At 46.3% G+C, this 20,610-nt stretch overlaps 1 protein-coding gene across 2 annotated transcripts in view; it reads left to right on the top strand.

Annotated features, from left to right (window-relative positions):
• Window positions 1-13,252: 13,252 nt before the first annotated feature.
• The window catches only part of LOC147109895 (cell adhesion molecule CEACAM5-like), a 129,688-nt gene continuing 122,330 nt past the window's right edge, over window positions 13,253-20,610 (top strand). Inside the window, exons 1-3 of one of the 2 annotated variants that reach the window (XM_086003921.1) lie at window positions 13,253-13,361; window positions 13,546-13,863; window positions 20,223-20,498. In XM_086003921.1, coding sequence (XP_085860047.1) covers window positions 13,310-13,361; window positions 13,546-13,863; window positions 20,223-20,498 — 646 coding nt within the window. In that variant the 5' untranslated portion in view covers window positions 13,253-13,309. The remainder of the gene's footprint in view (window positions 13,362-13,545; window positions 13,864-20,222; window positions 20,499-20,610) is intronic. The other variant, XM_086003922.1, reaches the window with a different exon arrangement.

The raw sequence follows: 20,610 nt of genomic DNA, 5'->3' as shown, positions 1-20,610 counted from the left end.
CCCTGCCCCCACTTACAGTCTGCAGCCGGCAGAATTTAAACACCGCGCCGCGCAAAGTATGCAGCCTGTCCACCCTGAAGGTCAAACCCCCCCCCCCCGTTGTTCGCTAACCTCGCCAAAGACTGCAAGCCAATTGCTACTAAAAGCAGGTGGTACAGTGCCGGGGATAGGAGCTTTATTAAATCAGAAGTAGAAAGACTCCTGAGGGAAGGGATTATCGAGGGCAGCACCAGCCCATGGCGAGCCCAAGTGGTGGTAGTGAAGACCAGCAAAAAACAGCGCCTGGTTATTGATTACAGCCAGACGATCAATCAATACACGCAATTAGACACATACCCACTTCCCCGCATATCTGACGTGGTCAACCAGATAGCACAATACCGGGTATTCTCGATGATTGATCTGAAGTCGGCATACCACCAGCTCCCCATCAGGCCTGAGGACCGCCAGTACACGGCCTTCGAGGCTGGCGGTCGCCTCTACCACTTCCTCCGAGTCCCCTTCGGTGTCACCAACGGGGTCTCGGTCTTCCAAAGGGAGATGGACCGGATGGTTGACCAGAATGCGCTGCAGGCCACCTTCCCCTATCTAGACAACGTCACCATCTGCGGCCATGACCGGCAGGACCACGACGCCAACCTAGAAAAATTCCTCCGTACGGCCCAACGGCTGAATCTGACATACAACAGAGAAAAATGTATGTTCCGCACCATGCGCCTCGCTATTCTTGGCTGCGTGGTGGAAAACGGAGTCATCGGCCCCGACCCCGACCGAATGCACCCCCTCCTGGAACTACCCCTCCCCCACTGCCTAAAAGCCCTGAAGAGATGCCTAGGGTTCTTCTCTTACTACGCCCAGTGGGTGCCCAACTATGCGGACAAAGCCCGGCCCCTCATCAAGTCAACCTCCTTCCCCCTGACGGCAGAGGCCCGTGCGGCCTTCACCCTCATAAAAGAGGACATTCTGAAGGCCACAATGCACGCAGTGGATGAGTCCATCCCTTTCCAAGTGGAGAGCGATGCATCTGACTTCGCCCTAGCCGCAACCCTTAACCAAGCGGGAAGACCCGTGGCCTTCTTTTCACGGACCCTCCAGGGCCCCAAAATTCGACACTCCTCAGTCGAGAAGGAGGCCCAGGCGATAGTGGAGGCTGTACGGCACTGGAGGCATTACCTGGCCGGTAAACATTTCACCCTGCTCACTGACCAACGGTCAGTAGCATTTATGTTTAACAACAGACAAAGGGGGAAAATCAAAAATGATAAGATATTGCGGTGGAGGATTGAGTTATCCACCTACAACTACGATATCTTATACCGGCCCGGGAAACTTAATGAGCCCCCAGACGCCCTATCCCATGGGACATGTGCCAACGCACAAGTCGATAGGCTACGGACCCTCCACAATGATCTCTGCCACCCGGGGGTCACCAGGTTCTTCCATTTTATTAAAGCTCGCAACCTGCCTTTTCCATCGAGGAGGTCAGGACCATGACCAGGAACTGCCAGGTCTGCGCCGAATGCAAACCGCATTTTTATAGGCCAGACAGGGCACACCTGATTAAAGCCACCCGCCCCTTCGAACGTCTCAGCGTCGATTTCCAGGGGCCCCTTCCCTCCTCTGACCGCAACACGTACTTCCTCAATATTATTGACGAGTACTCCCATTTCCCCTTCGCCATCCCCTGCCCGGACATGACCAGCACCACAGTCATCAGGTGCCTCAACGACCTGTTCGCCATATTTGGCTTCCCCAATTACATCCACAGCGACAGGGGCTCGTCGTTCATGAGCGACGAGCTGCGCCAGTACCTGCTCGAGAAGGGCATAGCCACGAGCAGGACTACCAGCTACAACCCCCGGGGTAACGGACAGGTAGAGAGGGAGAATGCAACGGTGTGGAAGACCACCATGCTCGCCCTATAATCCAAGAGCCTCCCAATCTCCCGCTGGCAAGATGTCCTCCCTGATGCGCTCCACTCCATACGATCACTGCTCTGTACTGCCACAAACGCCACCCCTCACGAGAAGATGTTCGTCTTCCCCAGGAAATCCACCTTGGGGACATCACTACCGCCATGGCTGACGTCTCCAGGACCCGTCCTGCTCAGGAAACACGTGAGGAGCCATAAGACGGACCCCCTGGTCGAAAAGGCTCACCACCTCCACGCCAACCCACAGTACGCCTACGTGGTGTATCCTGACGGGCGGGAGGACACAGTCTCAATTCGAGACCTCGCACCCTCAGGTACCACCCGAAACACCATCGATCACCATCCACTACCTCCACCCACCACCACTACCCACGACGCACCACCGGGGTGTCTACCATGAACTGACGACATGCCGGTGCCATCCCTACCCCGAGAGGACGACACGCCAGTGCTCCATCCCACGCGAGAAGCGGCCGTGGACAAAGAACCGCTGCAACCGGCACCACGAAGATCATTACGGCAGACAAGACCCCCGGAGAGACTTTCGTATACGAACTTTTGAAACACTTCACCCCGCCGGACTCTTTTTTAAATGAGGGGTGAATGTGGTAAACCATTGTTAACTCTGTACATGTCTGTGTGGTAAACCACTGTTAACTCTGTACAGGTCCGGGCATGTCTCCGCCCCTGGCGCCACCCCTAAGCCCGGGTATAAAGGTGACTCACCACCCTTCCCCCGGGAGCTCTTAGGATGGATCCACTAGCAGAGGCATGCTCCAGTTCTTAGTCAATAAAAGCCTACTTCGTATAAGTTCAACTCGTAGTCTTTGGTGTTGTTGATAGTGCATCACCATCTCACTTCCTTCTTTTACCAGAATAGAATGTAGGATGAGTGCTAAGTTAGGTAGTGGGATACACTCACCATACTCTGTCACAACGGGGAAGCACCGGTGTAAGAGACACTGACACCGGAATACAATACTGGAAAGTGTGAGGTTATGCACTTCGGCAGGAAAAATCATAGAGCAAGTTATTATCTTAATGGCAAGAAACTGGAAAGTACTGTAGTACAAAGGGATCTGGGGGTCCTGGTGCACGAAACTCAAAAGGTTAGTATGCAGGTGCAGCAAGTGATTAAGAAGGCCAATGGAATGTTGGCTTTCATTGCTAGGGGGATAGAATATAAAAATAGGGAGGTATTGCTTCAGTTGTACAAGGTATTGGTGAGACCGCACCTGGAATACTGCATACAATTTTGCTGTCCATACTTAAGAAAATACATACTTGCTCTCGAGTCAGTACAAAGAAGGTTCACTCGGTTAATCCCAGGGATGAGGGGATGGACATATGAGGAGAGGTTGAGTAGATTGGGACTCTACTCATTGGAGTTCAGAAGAATGAGAGGCGGTCTTATTGAAACATATAAGATTGTGAAGGGGTTGGATCGGGTGGATGCGGGGAGGATGTTCCCGATGATGGGTGAAACTAGAACTAGGGGGCATAGTCTTAGAATAAGGGGCTGCTCTTTCAGAACTGAGATGAGGAGGAATTACTTCACTCAGAGGGTGGTAGGTCCATGGAATATGCTGCCCCAAAAAGCTGTAGAAGCTACATCATCACATAAATTTAAAACAGAAATAGACAGTTTCCTAGAAGTAAAGGGAATTAAGGGTTACGGGGTGCGGGCAGGAATTTGGACATGAATCTAGGTTCGGATCGGTCATGGCCCTGTGGGTAGCGGAGCGGGCCCAGGGGCTGTGTAGCCTGATCCTGCTCCTATTTCGTGTGTCTAATTCTGTTAGATTCAGGAGATGGTTCTGTGATAGTAGATTGGCAGTTAGGATCAGATCAGCCATGATCTTATTGAATGGTGGAGCAGGCTTGAGGGGCCGATTGGCCTACTCCTATTTCTTATGTTCTTATGACACCACAGCACTTCTAATAATGGATTTTTAGATTTGGGTTCGACTCTTTACAGACCACATCTCTGTAGCAGTAAATGAATGGATGTGTATGCATGGTGGTTAAGGTCAAATAGAGGAAAATAGTATGCATGATGTTTGGTGCCCCAGTGCATTGGGAACACGCATTCAGCAATGAATATGCTGGGGAGTTTCTGACTTTTAAATGAAATGGCTGTAAATTATATTCTGTCAGATTTAGCTTCTTTACTGCAACTCTAGTGCAGCTTGCAATAGTTCAGCCTGCGATGGATCACCAGCACCTTTTTTAGGGTCGTCCGACCATCCTCTTCCACTTGCTGCACGGTGACTCCTGTTCTAAGGATAATAGTGCAACATCGCACTATCATCTTGGATAACTTTTTGGGGTTGTACAATAGGACACAACCAGACCTATCCAAGCAGAAGAATCTTTATTTCTATTTGTATTGTTATAGAAACATAGGAACAGGATTAGGTATTCTCTCAGGCTGAAAACAATCTCTGTACCATGACTCCCCTGAGTTCTGTCAGTCAAACCAATTAGATACATTTTCACTGATGCCCACCTTCCTTATTTTTAGTACCAGCCTTTCCAGAGTAATTGTTTCAAAGGCCTTACTGAAGTTCAAGTACACAATATCCACTGCCTTACCCCTACTCCTTTGTCACACAGTCGAAGAAAACCAGTCAATTAATTTGGCAAGACGTCCCCCTTCATAAACCCATATTGGCTATCTTTTATCATTTTATTTCTATCCAGATGCTCCATCATCTAATCTTTAATGTCAGCTGTGGCTCAGTTGGTAGCACACTTACCTCTGAGTCAGAAGGTTGTGGGGCCAAGTCCCACTCCAGGGACTTGAGCACATGAAGGCTAGGCTGACACTCCAGTGCAGTGCTGAGGAAGTGTTGCACTGTCGGAGGTGCCGTCTTTCGGATGAGATGTTAAACCGACGCCCCGTCTGCTTTCTCAGGTGGACATAAAAGAGCCCATGGCACTATTTTGAAGAAGAGTAGGGGAGTTATCCCCGGTGTCCTGGCCAATATTTCTCCCTCAACCAACATAACAAACACAGATTATCTGGTCATTATCACATTGCTGTTTGTGGGACCTTGCTGTGCGCAAATTGGCTGCCGTGTTTCCCACATTACAACAGTGACTCCACTTCAAAAGTACTTCATTGGCTGTAAAGCACTTTGAGATGTCCGGTGGTCGTGAAAGGCGCTATATAAATGCAAGTCTTTCTTTTCTTTTTAATAAAGGTTTCCAAAACTATATCCACAATGCATGTCAAACTCACTGGTCTGTAGTTTCCCGAGATAATTTTGCTACCATTTTTCAAAAATAGCAGTAACATCTACCTTTCTCCAGTCCCCCAGCACCTCTCCAGTTTTCAGTGATTTCTGGAAGATTTGTGCTCGAGTTCCTGTTGTTTAACAGTCAATATGCTGCTAAAAGCCCAGGTACACCTACTCCAACAAGGCTTAACATTTAATGGGGTGTTTTACACTGACATTATCGCGGAAACGCTCCAGTCTTCGTCAGTTCCACTGATTTTACTGATTGGGGTCCACAATGCAGCCTGTGTCGGAGCAGTGAATGACTGACCGCAACTTCAGGAATTCCATTTTTAGATGCGCATGCGCTAAATCCTGAAGTTACGGTCAGTTTCAGAGGAGTAATGACAGCGAACGCTAACAGTTCACCGCCAATACCCACTGCAAAATCCGGGCCAACAGTTAGAGTTTCCCGAGACCACATGCTGCCATAGCCTCATGCAGGGGGCAGCTTATCAGAAAATCGAGGGCGCACTGCCCATGAGTATCTGTCCATTGATATTAATTGAACACAATACACACACGATATGCTGATGTCTCCCACTGCATGTGAGACTCAGCGGCACTGTTCCTCAGAAAATTCCACCCAATAAATTGGAGGGTACAGTTATTCTGTCAATTTTGCATCCATGAAAGGTGTTTTTGAGTTTGCATTGACGTGAAAAATGGCAGTGTAACTGGGGTATCAGGTTCCGCTTTAATGCCTAAGTATATGTAAGCTGAGCAGTAAGAGACTTCCTGCAAGTGGTCCTCTTAACACGCTGGCTGGCTGATTAATGATTACGGTGCCCTGAAGTGTTGTGGGCCTGTTTTCTCCCTCCTTCTTCTTCTTCTTCTTAGGCAGTCCCTTGGAACCGAGGATGACTTGCTTCCACATTAAAAATGAGTTCTCAGGTGACTGATTAGTCCAATGCGGGACCTACAGTCTCTGTCACAGGTGGGGCAGACAGTGGTTTAAGGGGCGGGTGGGTGAGGTGCTTGGGTTGACGTGCGCTGCCTGCACTTGGCTTCCGCTTGCTCCTGGCAAAGAGTCTCAAGGTGTTCGGCGCCTTCCCGGATGCTTCTCCTCCACTTTGTGTGGTCTTGGGCCAGGGATTCCCAGGTGTCGGTGGGGATGTTACACTTTTTCAAGGAGGCTTTGAGGGTGTCCTTGAAGCATTTCCTCTGCCCGCCTGGGGCTCTCTTGCCGTGCCGGAGCTCCGATTAAAGCGCTTGTTTTCGCAGTCTCGTATCGGGCATGCGGACAATATGACCCATCGGAGCTGATTGAGCCTGATCAAAGCTTCGATGCTGGGGATGTTGGCCTGAGCAAGAACACGTTGGTGTGCCTATCCTGCCAATGGATTTGCAGGATTTTGCACAGGCAGCGTTGGTGGTACCTCTCCAGTGCTTTGAGGTGCCTGCTGTACATGGTCCATGTCTCTGAGGCATACAGCAGGGCGGGTATCACTGCTGCTCTGTCGACCATGAACTTAGTGCCGGGTTTGAGATCCTGGTCTTCAAACACTCTCTTCCTCAGGCGACCGAAGGCTGCACTGGCACACTGAAGGCGGTTTTGGACTTCGTCGTCGATGTCTGCCCTTGTTGACAGTAGGCTCCCGAGGTATGGAAAGTGGTCGGGCCTGTTTTACATAGAACATGAATCAGTTCTTGACATGTTTTGAGAGGTGCTTTTCGATGAATTAAACTAAATCAACGAATATTAAAATAATTTCCACAACATTCAGGGAACTGAAGGGCCACAAGATTCCTGGGCCTGGGAGGCCAGAGGAACCAAGTGGGGAACGCAGTAATTTGAGATGGGATCCAGGTCACTGACCCCTCTTTTATGATGGGAAGTTTTGGGAGGGATTGAACACTTTTTCTCCAGCTCCCTGCCATGCTAGTATCATTGAAAGAAGCAGGACTTGTGGATCACATTGCTGCCAGAAACTGCACCAGTTCTGTTTTCACTAGAGCCAACTGAAAATATGCCTGCAGGAAGCTAATGTGGTGGCAGGGCTTAATGCCATTGCCCAGCAACAAACAATTGCAGAGCGATCAATTACTGCTAGGTATGCAGCAACACAGCAGTTACAGGAACATTTGAAAGACAATTATCTTTGGCTGTGAGCCCATCCCCTCCCCTGAGGGAGCAGCAAGGTACTGTTCTAATGTTCCTGTCCTCCAATAGTGCAATCACCCACACAGCACAATCAATGTCCACACACACTCTTGATGCTAAGGGTATCGAGAGATATGATTAAAGGCGAGTAAATGGGGTTGAGCTCCAGATCAGCTCTGGTTCAGTGGTACTACTCTCCCCTCTGAGTCAGAAGATTATGGGTTCAAGTCCCACTCCAAGGACTTGAGCACAAAATCTAGATTGACCGCTCAATGCAGTGGAATGCTGCACTGTCGGAGGTGCCATCCTTCAGATGCCGCATTAAACCAAACCGCGTCTGCTCTCTCAGGTGGATGTAAAAGTTCCCATGGCACTATTTCGAAGAAGAGCAGGGGACTTCAGCCCAGGGTCCTAGCCAATATTTATCCCTCAACCATCACTAAAAACAGATTATCTGATCATTGATCTAGTTGCTGTTTATGGGACCTTGCTGTGCACAAATCTACGTTTCCTGCATTACAACTGTGACTATGCTTCAAAAGCCCTGTATTGGCTGTAAAGTGCTTTTGGACGTCCTGTGGTCCTGAAAGCAAGTCCTTCTTGTTTCACATCTTCAGGATTCTTTTTTCGCGTGTTCACTAGTAAACCTTTTATTAAATCGCATCATTACTGCAACTATTCAATTGTCCTAGAGATACTGCTCTTATTTATTATGAATCTTAAATTTATGAATCTTTCTTTACAAACATAAACCTTAGAATCTTGGTGGGAGAGGTCGCCGGTTTGGGAGGTGCTGCCGACGAAGCGGCGGAGCTAAGAAAACCGAGGCGGCAGCAGCAGGTAGGTCCCACAGCGGCGGCGGACCTGGGTGGAGCGAGGCGGCGGAGCTAAGAAAACCGAGGCGGCAGCAGCAGGTAGGTCCCACAGCGGCGGCGGACCTGGGTGGAGCGAGGCGGCAGCAGCAGGTAGGTCCCACAGTGGCGGCGGACCTGGGTGGAGCGAGGCGGCAGCAGGATTCACCAGGCTGATACCTGGGATGGCAGGAATGACGTATGAGGAGAGATTGGGTCGATTGGGCTTGTACTCGCTGGAGTTTAGAAGAATGAGAGGGGATCTCATTGAAACTTATAAAATTCTAACAGGACTAGACAGACTTGATGCAGGAAGGATGTTCCCGATGGTCGGGGAGTCCAGAACCAGGGGTCACAGTCTAAGGATAAGGGGTAGGCCATTTAGGACTGAGATGAGGAGGAATTTCTTCACCCAGAGAGTGGTGAACCTGTGGAATTCTCCACCACAGAAGGCAGTAGAGGCCAATACATTAAATATATTCAAGAAGGAGTTGGATATATTTCTTAAGTCTAAGGGGATCAAGGGATATGTGGAGAAGGCAGGAACAGGGTACTGAATTTGGATGATCAGCCATGATCTCATTGAATGGCGGAGCAGGCTCGAGGGGCCGAATGGCCTACTCCTGCTCCTATCTTCTATGTTTCTGTGTTTAATCATCCAGAAGCAATCGGGCACTGTTTCCATCTTGTTATACTGTAGTAACGCTCTTCTGCCAGTGTTCTGCGCTGTTGCGCTTCTAATCGTACCACTGAAATGCTTGGCATTATAATAGCACCATTATAGGTTATTAATAGTGGTTAACAACATGTATAGTTACCTCCATTCTTTCACTATTCTCTGTTTCCAACTGATATTCTAAACAGGTTACCTTGATTTGGTACTGTAAAAGCTAGAATGCCATTCTGCACAGGATGCTTATTAAATCCTCGATTTGAAATGAGAGTAGCTGACAGGAACATAGGAACAGGAGGAGGCCATTCAGCCACTCCAGCCTGTTCCGCCATTCAATGAGATCATGGCTGATCCTCGACCGAACTCCATATTACCGCCTTTGGCCCATATCCCTTAATGTCTTTAGTTCACAAAAAACTATCAGTCTCTGATTTAAAACTAACAACTGACCCAACATCAATTGCTGTTTTTGGAAGAGAGTTCCAAACTTCTACCACCCTTTGTGTGTAGAAGTGTTTCCTAATTTCATTCCTGAAAGGTCTGGCTCTAATTTTTAGACTTTGCCCCCTAGTCCGAGACTCCCCAACCAGCGGAAATAGTTTCTCTCTATCTACCCTTACTGTTCCCCTTAATATCTTGAAAACTTCGATCAGATCTCCTTTAACCTTCTAAATTCTAGGGAATACAACTCTAGTTTGTGTAATCTCTCCTTGTAACTTTAGGTGTATACACTTGAAACATAAACACAGCTTTTCAGATCTATATTTGATATTTGTGGTTACTTTATAGGCATTACCATGTCTAAAATCATATAAAAAATAAAGACTCTGGAAATATGAAACAAAAGCAGTAAATGCTGGAAAAAAAATTAGCAGGTCAGGCAGCATCTGTGGAGAGAACAGAAAACGTTAAGTTTGATGTGAGGAGTGAGGTCCCTTCCTCAGAACAATGGGGGATGGGCAATAAATGCTGGCCTTGCTAGTGACAGCCTCATCCAGAGAATTAATTTAAAAAAGCTGGAAGACCCAGAAATTCGGGTCGGGGGCTTCCCGCGGGTGCAAGCCCCCGACCTGCACTTACCTAGCGCACCGGCCGTTGTGCTGTGGGCCCGCGTGGGATTCCGATCCTGGGCCTCCCCAACTGCCGACGCGCAGTGCTTGCGTATCCCAGGGGCGCAGTTAGTTCGATGCGTCCCCTGGGATCACGTGGGCCATGGAGAGCCAATGGTAGCAGGGAATGCTTCATTCATAAGTTTGACAGGAAGAGCTGTCAAAACTTATAAATACTATGGGCCCCAAAACATCATTAAATCTTCAAATAAATTTTAAAAAACCATCACATTTTTTAAATAAACTATAAGTTACATGAAATAATTATTTTAAACAATAATTTAAATTTTTGAAAAAAATAATTTTATTTTCTAACGGTGAAAAATAAACTTACCTTTCTTTAAAGTATTTAAAAATAATAAACCTGTGGAAAAAATGTTTTAATTTTAATTAATTCACCACTTACCTTGTAAAAAGCAGGCCTTACGCCTGCTTTTGATATGTGTAACTTCTGGAGACTTACCTTCCCGGGAAAACCTGCAAAAATAAACGTAAGTTCGATACGCATGCGCTGCCTCTCCTGCGCACGCGTTCGACCTCTGAACCCTTCTTTCAGGGGAATGGAAGTGCCGGGTTCCCGTGCATGCACAAAACTGGCACTTCCGTTGGGCCTACGGGCGAGTACCCCGTGCGTACTCACCCGTGGAGACCCGAATTTCTGAGCCATTATGTGAACAGGATTTTAAAAAGAACAGAAGAAAGGGAAGGGAAAGGAAATACACACACACACACACTTATATACAGACAGAAACACACTTACTTACACACACACACACACACACACACACACACACACACCAGAAGAAATATAATGACCTGTAAAGTACGCAAGTGGAAAATAGGAGATGGTTAAATGGCAGAAATGATATTAATATAAGACAATCGGAGACATAATTGGAGAAGTTAAAGATATTTATGAGACACAGGGGGAGAAATTCCCCTAGAGGGCCATTTCTGGCACTGTCAAAAATGTTTGAAAAGTTAGCGGCAGGCCATTTGCCTCTTGGAGCGCAAGAGGCGGGGAATGTCCCGATCTGGGGCGATATACTCAGCAGTGCCGCACGTGGTGCTGCCGCATTGCAGGGGCTCTTCCCTCAATTGAAGGGAAGGGCTCCTCGCTGCGAGCTCTGTGGTTTTTTTTGGCATGTGCGGGAGTGCCGCGCGATCGAGTGCCAGGCTGATCGATCGCGGCACTCAGCCTGCGACCGGTGCGCAGAAATTATTATTTTTTTAAATTGGCAATTTGTTTCATGTCGGCCAGGCACCGTGCCTTTAAATGGCGCCCCGCGAGCGGCCGACCTCACAGTTTGCGACCCCTGCAGCAGTCGGTAACATCGCCCCGCACTACTGCAGGGCACGAGGGGGAATTTTTCTCCCGAGGCACTACCAGAGATGACGTCGTCATCTCTGGGCACAGAAGATCGGGGTGATACCCAGTAGCGCCGCTGCTAACCACCTGCGGAATTTTGCGGAGGCGCGGTGTCAGGGGGGGTGAAAAGCCATTTGCACCCCATTAGCGCCTCCCACTGGAGGTGCTAACGATGGGAATTTCACCCGCACAGAATCTATGTAAGTAGCTGGCAAATTGGGCTGGAGATGGCAGGTAGAAATGGAATCACGGAAAATTGTAACGTGGAGCAGGTTCCAGCATCCCTAGGAGCAGCATTCCCAGGAACCTAGGAGAAGAAAATAGCAGTTCAACACCAAGGGTACAGTCCGCCCCATCCCCTCATCACTTTCCAAAAGGATTAGTGCTTCTGTGATACCCTGTTCACTCTTCCACTGCACTTACCACCTGCTGTCTTCCCCCGTCACCTTCCCATACAAGCACAGGAGATGCAACACTTTCCCATTCACCTCTTCCTACACCACTGTCCAGGGCCTCGAACACTCCTTCTGGATGACACAGTAATTTATATGTACTTCCTCCAACCTAGTATATTGAACTCATTGGTCACAGTATGGTCTCCTCTACACTGAGAAGACCAAAGGTAGATTGGATGACCACTTTGTTGAGCAGCTCCATTCTGCCATCAAGTGTGAATCTGGCCTTGTCATTTGCACTTCAGTTCCCTATCCCACTCCCACACTGATCTCTCTGTGTTTGACATTCCACACTGATTCAGTGAAGCTCAATGCAATCCTGATGAATAGCATTTTATCGTATCTTTATATTAGACACTTTGCAGCCCTCTGACCTTAATAACTTTAATGACTTCAGACCTCAACTATAGCTCCCATTTTTTCTTCAGTGTGGGATGGCTGTTTCAGTGGGGTTTTTGTTGGGGGAGAATGGGGATTTTCCATCGGTACACCATGCTGGTGAGGTGGTCTGCACCCTTGATGTTGACCAGCTTTTTCCTTCTCCCAGATTCCTGGGCTGCTGGAGCCTGCTTTCCTTTGCCTTTTTTTTGTTCTTCCATTTCTACCTGCCTTAACCCACCTCCTCAGCTATTCACACATTCTTTGTGTCTTGTAAATGTCTTTATATTCTTTGATTTATCTCATCAATATCTCCCATTGTCTCATGCTAATACCACTTCTGCCATTTAACTGTTTCCTGTCTGCCAAGTAAGCACTTTACTGGTCATTCGGTTTCCTCTGATTTTTGTGTGTGTTTACCCTCCCCCTCTGTTCTGTTTTTTGTAAGTGCGATTCCTCGGAATATCTTCCAGTTTTGAACGAAGAGTCCACACCTGAAACATTTAATCAAAGGTGGACGCCTGTAACACTTTCCTCAGCTCCTGGCCATGGAGGAGGATTTTCACACAACAGTGCAGCAGCCCTGATACTCATTTAGTAGTTCGGTATACAACTGGAATTACTTATGTAGGTTTTTTTTTGGATGCGACCTCATTCAAATCAGTGATCCCTGGTTACAGTCCCAACACTTAACACTGGGCCATAAGATCGCTAATTATACAGTAGTGAAAATATAGATCCAGTATTCTAACTTGCTTTACTAATATCCTTGGACTTTATTCATCGCTATCTAAGAGGAGTTATCCATTCTCCTTAAATTTGCTCAACATTTGATCGTGGAGGAATGCGCTTTGTCTGCACGGACTATAAACGATTGAGCTGTGCTGTTTTGTATTCATTGGGATAGGCGTTTACAAGTATAAAATATTACAGAATCTGATAGAAAAACAGAGTATGTTCCAAATACACAGAACGCTCGTCTGCATCTGAAAAGATGGATAACATTTAGATTGGGGTATCATGTTCCAGTCATGTGAACAGCACTCTGTCCAATCAGCATTGCCGCTTCAGTAAATGACTCAACTGATCTGTTCTGTAGACCAGGAAGAGCGGGTCAGTCACCGAGTGTAACAGGGACTGGCGCTGCTCTCTCAGGATGGTAACACTGCCACTTACCGCGGTAGCTGTTTGCTTATTTATATCTGCGGGTGAGGATCACTTTCTCCTATCATTTCTTTTTAGCGATTACAGAAAAAAGACAGCAAGCAATTGTCATATAAAATCAGATTAAGATACAAGAGATGATGTTAGTATCACTTCAGAAATGTATATATTGTGTCGAGTCTGAATGTTTCTCTTTACTTCCTCCTTAATGTGATTTCCTTTCCTCAGTTGAGCCCCAGGATTTGACTATAGATACAGAAAACAGCCGGATAAATGCGACCGTCGGAGGCAGCGCATTTTTTTCAGTGCGGCCGTCAGTTGCGTTGGATGGTGGGAACTGGAAATTCGGGGAGACAACTGTAGGTCAGTGGGTCGGTGCAGCTGGGACTATAACTGCTGTCTACAAAACACGGGCTGAGTTATTCCTCCCGAACGGATCGCTCCTGCTGAAGTCAGTGACAGCTGCGGACAGTGGAGAGTACACTGTTACCATGATTCCAACCGCCGCGACTCAAGAAACAGCAACCATCACTCTGCATGTACTCGGTAAGTGACAAGTTTAGAATCATAGAATGGTTACAGCACAGAAGGAGGTCATTCGGGCCGTATAGCCCATACCGGCTCTCCGCAAGAGCACTTCAGCTAGTCCCACTCCCCCGCCCTTTCCCTGTAGCCCTGCAATTTTTTTCCTTCAGGTACTTATCCAACTCCCTTTTGAAAGCCACGATTGAGTCTGCCTCCACCACCCTTTCAGGCAGTGCATTCCAGATCCTAACCATTCGCTGCGTAAAAACGTTTTTTCTCATGTTGCCTTTGGTTCTTCTGCCAATTACCTTGAATCTGTGTCCTCTGGTTCTCGACCCTTCCGCCAATGGAACAGTTTCTCTCTATCTACTCTGTCTAGACCCGTCATGATTTTGAACACCTCTATCAAATCTCTTCTCAACCTTCTCTGCTCCAACGAGAACAACCTCTGCTTCTCCAGTCTAGCCACCTAACTGAAGTCCCTCATAACATAAGAAATAGGAGCAGGAATAGGCCTGTATCATCCCTGGAATCATTCTTGTAAATCTTCTCTGCACCCTCTCTAAGGCCTTCACATCCTTCCAAAAGTGCGGTGCCCAGAATTGGACACAGTACTCCAATTGAGGCCGAACCAGTGTTTTATAAAGGTTCATCATAACTTCCTTGCTTTTGTACTCTCTGCCTCTATTTATGAAGCTCAGGATCCCTTATGCTTTTTTTAAACACTTTCTCAGCCTGCCCTGCCACCTTCAACGATTTGTGCACATACTTTTCTGCATTAAATTTCACCTGCCATGTGTCTGACCATTTCACCAGCTTGTCTATGTCTTCTTGAAGTCTATCACTATCCACCTCACTGTTCACCACACCTCCAAGTTTTGTCTCATCTGCAAATTTTGAAACTGTGTCCTGTACTCCCAAGTCCAAGTCACCCATATATATCAAGAAAAGCAGTGGTCCTAGTACCAACCCCTAGGGAACACCACTGTATACCTTCCTCCATTCCGAAAAACAACCCTTCACCACTACCCTCTGTTTCCTGTCACTTAGCCAATTTCGTATCCATGCTGCCGTTGTCCCTTTTATTTAATGGGCTTCAACTTTGCTGGTATATATTATATATATAAAAGAGAGTAAACTTTACAGCATAAGTCACATATTTTCAATATACCCTGTATAATCACTGACTTGTTAGGATGTATTTTCCGATCGGGGAAATTCAGGTATTACAAATAATTAACAAGTTGGAATTACATTCAACTGTTAGTTTTAGGCATCTGCCTGCCGGCATAAAATCCTGCAGAGGATTGTACTACCAGATCAGAAAATGTTGGTGCCTCAACTGGACTGTGGCAAAAAAGAATCCCTTTATCTGCAAGTTGGTTTATGGCACAACAAGTTTAGTCAGTACACTAAAGTTGTGTAGTGTAAATCTAGAGTTAGGGCCCCACATAACTACAGAGCCAAGTGCCCGAAGACTCCAGGGTGTCCATCTTCTAGAGCCTCTCATTCCACTCATCGATGGTCAGGTTGGATTTGCACTATAACTGCACCATTGCTACAAAATGAAGCAATCTCGCACTAATGCCAGAGTTGTTAAATAAACGTACCCTAATTTAGGTACGACATTCCTGTATGATATACGCCCAGATATCAGCCTAATCTGGGCAGAATCAAATTAAATAACGCTAAAGATTGCAGAATTTTAAATGTAAGTGAGTTATGCCTGTAACCTCTTTATGCTGGAGTATCCGTGATCTTTTTCGCTGGTTCAAATGTCCATTCGTCCAAAACACTCCCCGCAAAAAAAACTGGCCATCCCCTTCCCTCAGGTCGGAATGGCGAGTCTCCACCGATTGCGCCTGTTCGGGGTGTTCACACGTTGCGCCCAGAATCACAAGCACACAGACACCCGCGGTCACATGAATCCAGCGTTACTGCCAAGTTCCAGTTATAATTGATTATGATCGATTACGCAGCTTGATTGCACTGGTTCATGGGAAATTTTACGTTCGGACTTCTGCCAATAAATTTGCATTGAAACTTGAGCGTAACTTCACCTCGGCAAAACCAACGCAGTGTCCAGCGCATTTTGCCGATTGCACTCCTAGTGGAAACTCCGGCCTCGAAATTCAGTAAGGCGCTGCCAGCTTTGCGGCCAGTTACCGCCTAAAGAGGGCTTCTGCGCCAATACAGGAGTTTGCGCTGATATTCAGCGCAGCGGTAATGGCGGCGGTAGCCGTTAGCGCTGCGCCGGCACCGATGACATCATCGGTGTGCGCAGTGCCCCGGTTCCGCCCCGATACCGGCCCGATCCCCATATTTAGTTGCGGCCGCCTCTTCCGCAGCGGCCGCAAACAGCGACCAGAAAATGGGGCCGTACTGTAGCCTTAGTGGGGCGCTTTAAGGTGGAGGTGCGGCCGGCCGCTTTTTTGGCGGCCGCCTGCCCGCACCTCCTTCCCCGGCCTCCTCCACCCCCCCCCCCCGCGGCATTGCCGGCTGCTTTCCGTGAACCCGGCACTTCTCCGTGGTGCCGGGCTCATTTGCCGGCACTATCCAGCGGAGATCTCCCTGTTGCAGGCACCTCCCCCTTAAGAGAAGGAGGAGGCCTGCAGTACCGCAGCCTGCCGCTCCGCAGCGGGTGGCGCAGTGGCGCCTAGAGCGCTGAAATTCAGTTTCAGCGCCACAAGCGGGGGCGGGCACACCCTGGAATAGCGCCCGGTTCCGACTTGGGGCGCTAAAACTGAATATCTGACGGTCGCAACTGGCTCCGCGCCCAGCGCTAACTTTTGGGCGCTAGCCAGCTGGCGGGGCCATAGTGAATTTCTAGGCCTCCATGCCTTAATATCTCAAGGTTTCTTGGAACAAATTTATGATCCTTTGACATTCTCTACCTTGCAGTATCACATAATAAGTAAAATTAGATCATCGGTTCCCCATCAGGCTGATGCGATATGAAGGAAACTTTAGATTAATATTTCTGGGGGGATTTCCCCCCACATATTTTCCTCCTTCCTTGCAGAAAAAAACTTAGTTGACCTGTTTCAGAAAATTTAACAGAGGGAAATAAAATTGACAGGTGCACAAGGTTTTGCTGCAGATAATTCTGCGAAAAAAAATATTTAGTAGCAGAATGAAAGAATAAAGGTTTGACAGACAGCAGAATCTGTCCTGTTTCAGATTTTAAAAAACCTCAACATGATATATATTAAAATGAATAATAGCTAGGTTCCGTTAATTTGAAAATGGTTTCTGTTGCTGCTTGCTGAGAGGGTTAATTTGCTTTTGTTGTGTAGGTGAAATAGCCAACTGACTGGTTGATGTCTAGTCGTAGCACATATTGGGAAATTCCTCACCCCAGCCCATGATTTTCTGACCAGTAAAAAAAAAAATACATTTATATAGCGCCTTTCACGACCACTGGACGTCCCAAAGCACTTTACAGCCAACAAAGTACTTTTGAAGTGTAGTCACTGTTGTAATGTAGGAAATGCAATAGCCAATTTTCACACAGCAAGCTCCCATAAACAGCAACGTGATAATGACCAGGTAATTTGTTTTAGTGATGTTGATTTTTGGTTAAGGGATGAATATTGGCCAGTACACCAGGGAGAACTACCTTGTTCTTCTTTGGAATAGTGCCATGCAATGTTCCTTGTAATTTTTTTTGCCGCTGTGCGGGCCATTCAAAATATTGCGCATGTGTGGTTTTTGCCTTGAAAAGTTGGCTGCGCGGGATTCCTGGAGCACTGCACAACCGCGCAGCTTAAAGGGTACATTAGTGACATGGGATCTTTTATGTCCACCTGAGGGGGAAAATGGGGCCTCGGTTTAATGTCTCATCTGAAAGGCAGCGCCTCTGACAGTTCAGCACTCCTTCAGTACTGTACTGAAGTGTCGGCCTAGATTTTGTGCTCAAGGCTCTGGATTGGGACTTGAACCCACAACCTTCTGACTGAGAAGAGAGAGTGCTACCAACTGAGCCACAGTTGACATAGTCAGGAGTAAAATCCCAAGCTTGTCTAGGATCATACTCCAGTAACCTTTGACCCATGCATATTTAAATGGTATATTTTATTAAAGTGCTTGCTTCATTGTCTACAAACTTATGCTGAAGCTATGCTATCTACAGGATGCAGGCCTGGTATTTTGTTTTGCAGGTCAGCCTATGCGTATTCATTTATGCCTCATCAATTTATTAATATGTGAGGCCTGATATGAGGCAGGGATCAGCATTCAGTTCAGCTGATGCCATTGTGTAGTTTTTTTAGGCTGATCTTGATGAACAATTCTGTTTGGGGAAACTGCCCAACTCTGAAAGTAAATATGGCAGCCACTGGTGATTGCTTCTCCTAGTCAGCTGTTCCAGGAGATGGGTTGGGAGGCAGAATGAGAGATTCTGGGGTTTATTTCTCATGTAAAGGTTCCCATTACAGACTCATGATCAAAAGTTAAGAAAATTGCTAAGCATTTCAATGTTTATTGGTTTGGAACCAGTGATTGGAGTTTAAGTGAAGTTCTCTACTCTACCTAACATACTGATTTATCTTTGCTTCCAATTTTCCCTGTTAATTTTTTTTACTTGAGCTATTTGTTCTGGGAGCATGGACTTTTCCATAGGTTTGCAGCTATCTGGATCATTTTTTGTGTAGGCGGTGCATAACCCAACAATGGAAGAGCTCATTGTTTGCCTTGTGGGAAAACTATCCCAGTTGTTCAGTTGAGAAACGTTGAGTTTTAGTTCATAGTTTCCTACATTACAACAGTCGAGGTATAAGAGGAGGGAGGTTATGCTAGAACTGTATAAAACACTAGTTAGACCACAGCTAGAGTACTACGTATAGTTCTCATTACCACATTGCAGGAAAGATGTGACTGCAATAGAGAGGGTACAGACAAGATTTGCAAGGATGTTGCATTTCCAGGACTGGAGAATTTTAGCTATGAGGAAAGAGTGGATAAGCTGGGAATGTTTTCTTTAGAACAGAGGAGGCTGAGGAGAAATTAGTTCACCCAGAGGGTGGTGGGGGTCTGCAACTCTCTGCCTGAAAGGGTGGTAGAGGCAGGAATCCTCATTGCTTTTAAAAAGTACCTGGATATGCACTTGAGGTGCCGTAATCTACAAGGCTACGGACCAAGAGCTGGAAAGTGGGATTAGGCTGGATCGCTCTTTTTCAGCTGGCGCAGACACGATGGACGAATGGCCTCCTTCTGTGCCATAAACTTCTATGATTCTAAGATTCTATATCAGAAAAAAAGAACAAAGTACTTGGAAAACACAACTGTAAATTCTGGAACAGAGCAGTAATGTCACATGGCAATCACCTCAGCCTTAGGGACATTACCATTCTACTGAAATTCTGAAGGGAATCTGTACGTCTAAGTGATTTTTAAAAATGTTCAAAGTTTCTATTTAATTGAGGGGTCAACAACCCCAGAACCATAGGGGCACCATCCATCTCTTCCCCTTAATGGACTGACATCACAAAAATTTTTAGTTAGCCCCTAAGTGAATGATTCTTCCAGAGACTGGTACTGGAAGTGAAACATCTGCCTTGTATAAGAAGTGATTTTGTAATTTGTCACATTTGAGGAAGAATTGCTCTGGTGGTTACAGGTAGCGAGATGGTAAATATCATCTTGAAGTTTTCCTCTAGTCAATATTTCTCAGTCTGTGGTTTTCATCTGTTTTATTGCACTCATTATAAATGTACTAATTCAGTGAACTTACTTTTTAGGCTTGTTTGTGTTGCAACATTCTAAAACTAACATGGGGTGTTATTTGGAATGGTATGAACTTCTCTGTCAAATATTTTTCAAGTAATTCTTTGAGTTTAATTTCCATGGTAGCAATCTATAGTTTTCATACTCTTCTTCCATTTTGTATTTGCGCAATATGTAGCAGCATATTTAAATAGCTGTATATCTAATGTACAAAGTACAGTAAACTCTTGTTTAAACAGCACTTAATCATCCAGAATACTTTAATAACCGGCAAAATAGATAACCGGTAATCTTGCCGAATCCATCCAGCACTCGTTTTGTCAAGTCCGAGTCCCCTACGGTGGGTGAGTTAGTCAGTGGTTTTTATTTGTGTTTGTGTTAATAATTGCCTTGGTAGGTATACCTCTGTTATCCAGAATTTTTCATCAACCGGCACCATCCTGGTCCCATAGGTGCCAGCTACGAAAGAGTTTACTGTACTACTATTTGACATTGTTGCATATTGTAATTTTAGTCTTAACAAGGAAGCAACAGTATTAGAATGAGATTCCAAGAAGCTCAGATATCAATTAATATATTGATTAACTGTAACAACTGTAACAAGCTCCTCTACATCATATTATGCACATGAACAATAATCTCCTGTATTTTGACAGAAGCTATTTCTAAGCCTACCATCTCATCCAACAACACACATCCTGTAGAACACAATGATACAGTGGCTCTGACATGTAGTGCTTCAGGGCCAGCAGATTCATATAACTGGCTTAAAGGAAATAAAACCTTTAACCCTGGTGGTAGGATTGCTCTAAGTGGAGATAATAAAACCCTCACTATATCTGGAGTGCTGAGGTCTGATGGAGGATTTGTGTGCCATGCATATAATCCTATTGATGGACAAAGAAGTAACCCATATTATCTAAATACTAGCTGTAAGTGCACAGAAAATTATGTAAATCTTTTATTTGCTTTGTTAATTATTACCAAACCTACTGAGTTTAGCATGGGGAGGATTGAAGAGAAGAAATCCGATTGAGATATCCA

This window comes from Somniosus microcephalus, chromosome 12 (genome assembly GCF_052327205.1).
Source record: "Somniosus microcephalus isolate GS21.2 chromosome 12, FLI_Smic_1.0, whole genome shotgun sequence".
NCBI classification, from domain to species: Eukaryota; Metazoa; Chordata; class Chondrichthyes; order Squaliformes; family Somniosidae; genus Somniosus; species Somniosus microcephalus.
This window is presented reverse-complemented; position numbering and strand designations above follow the sequence as displayed.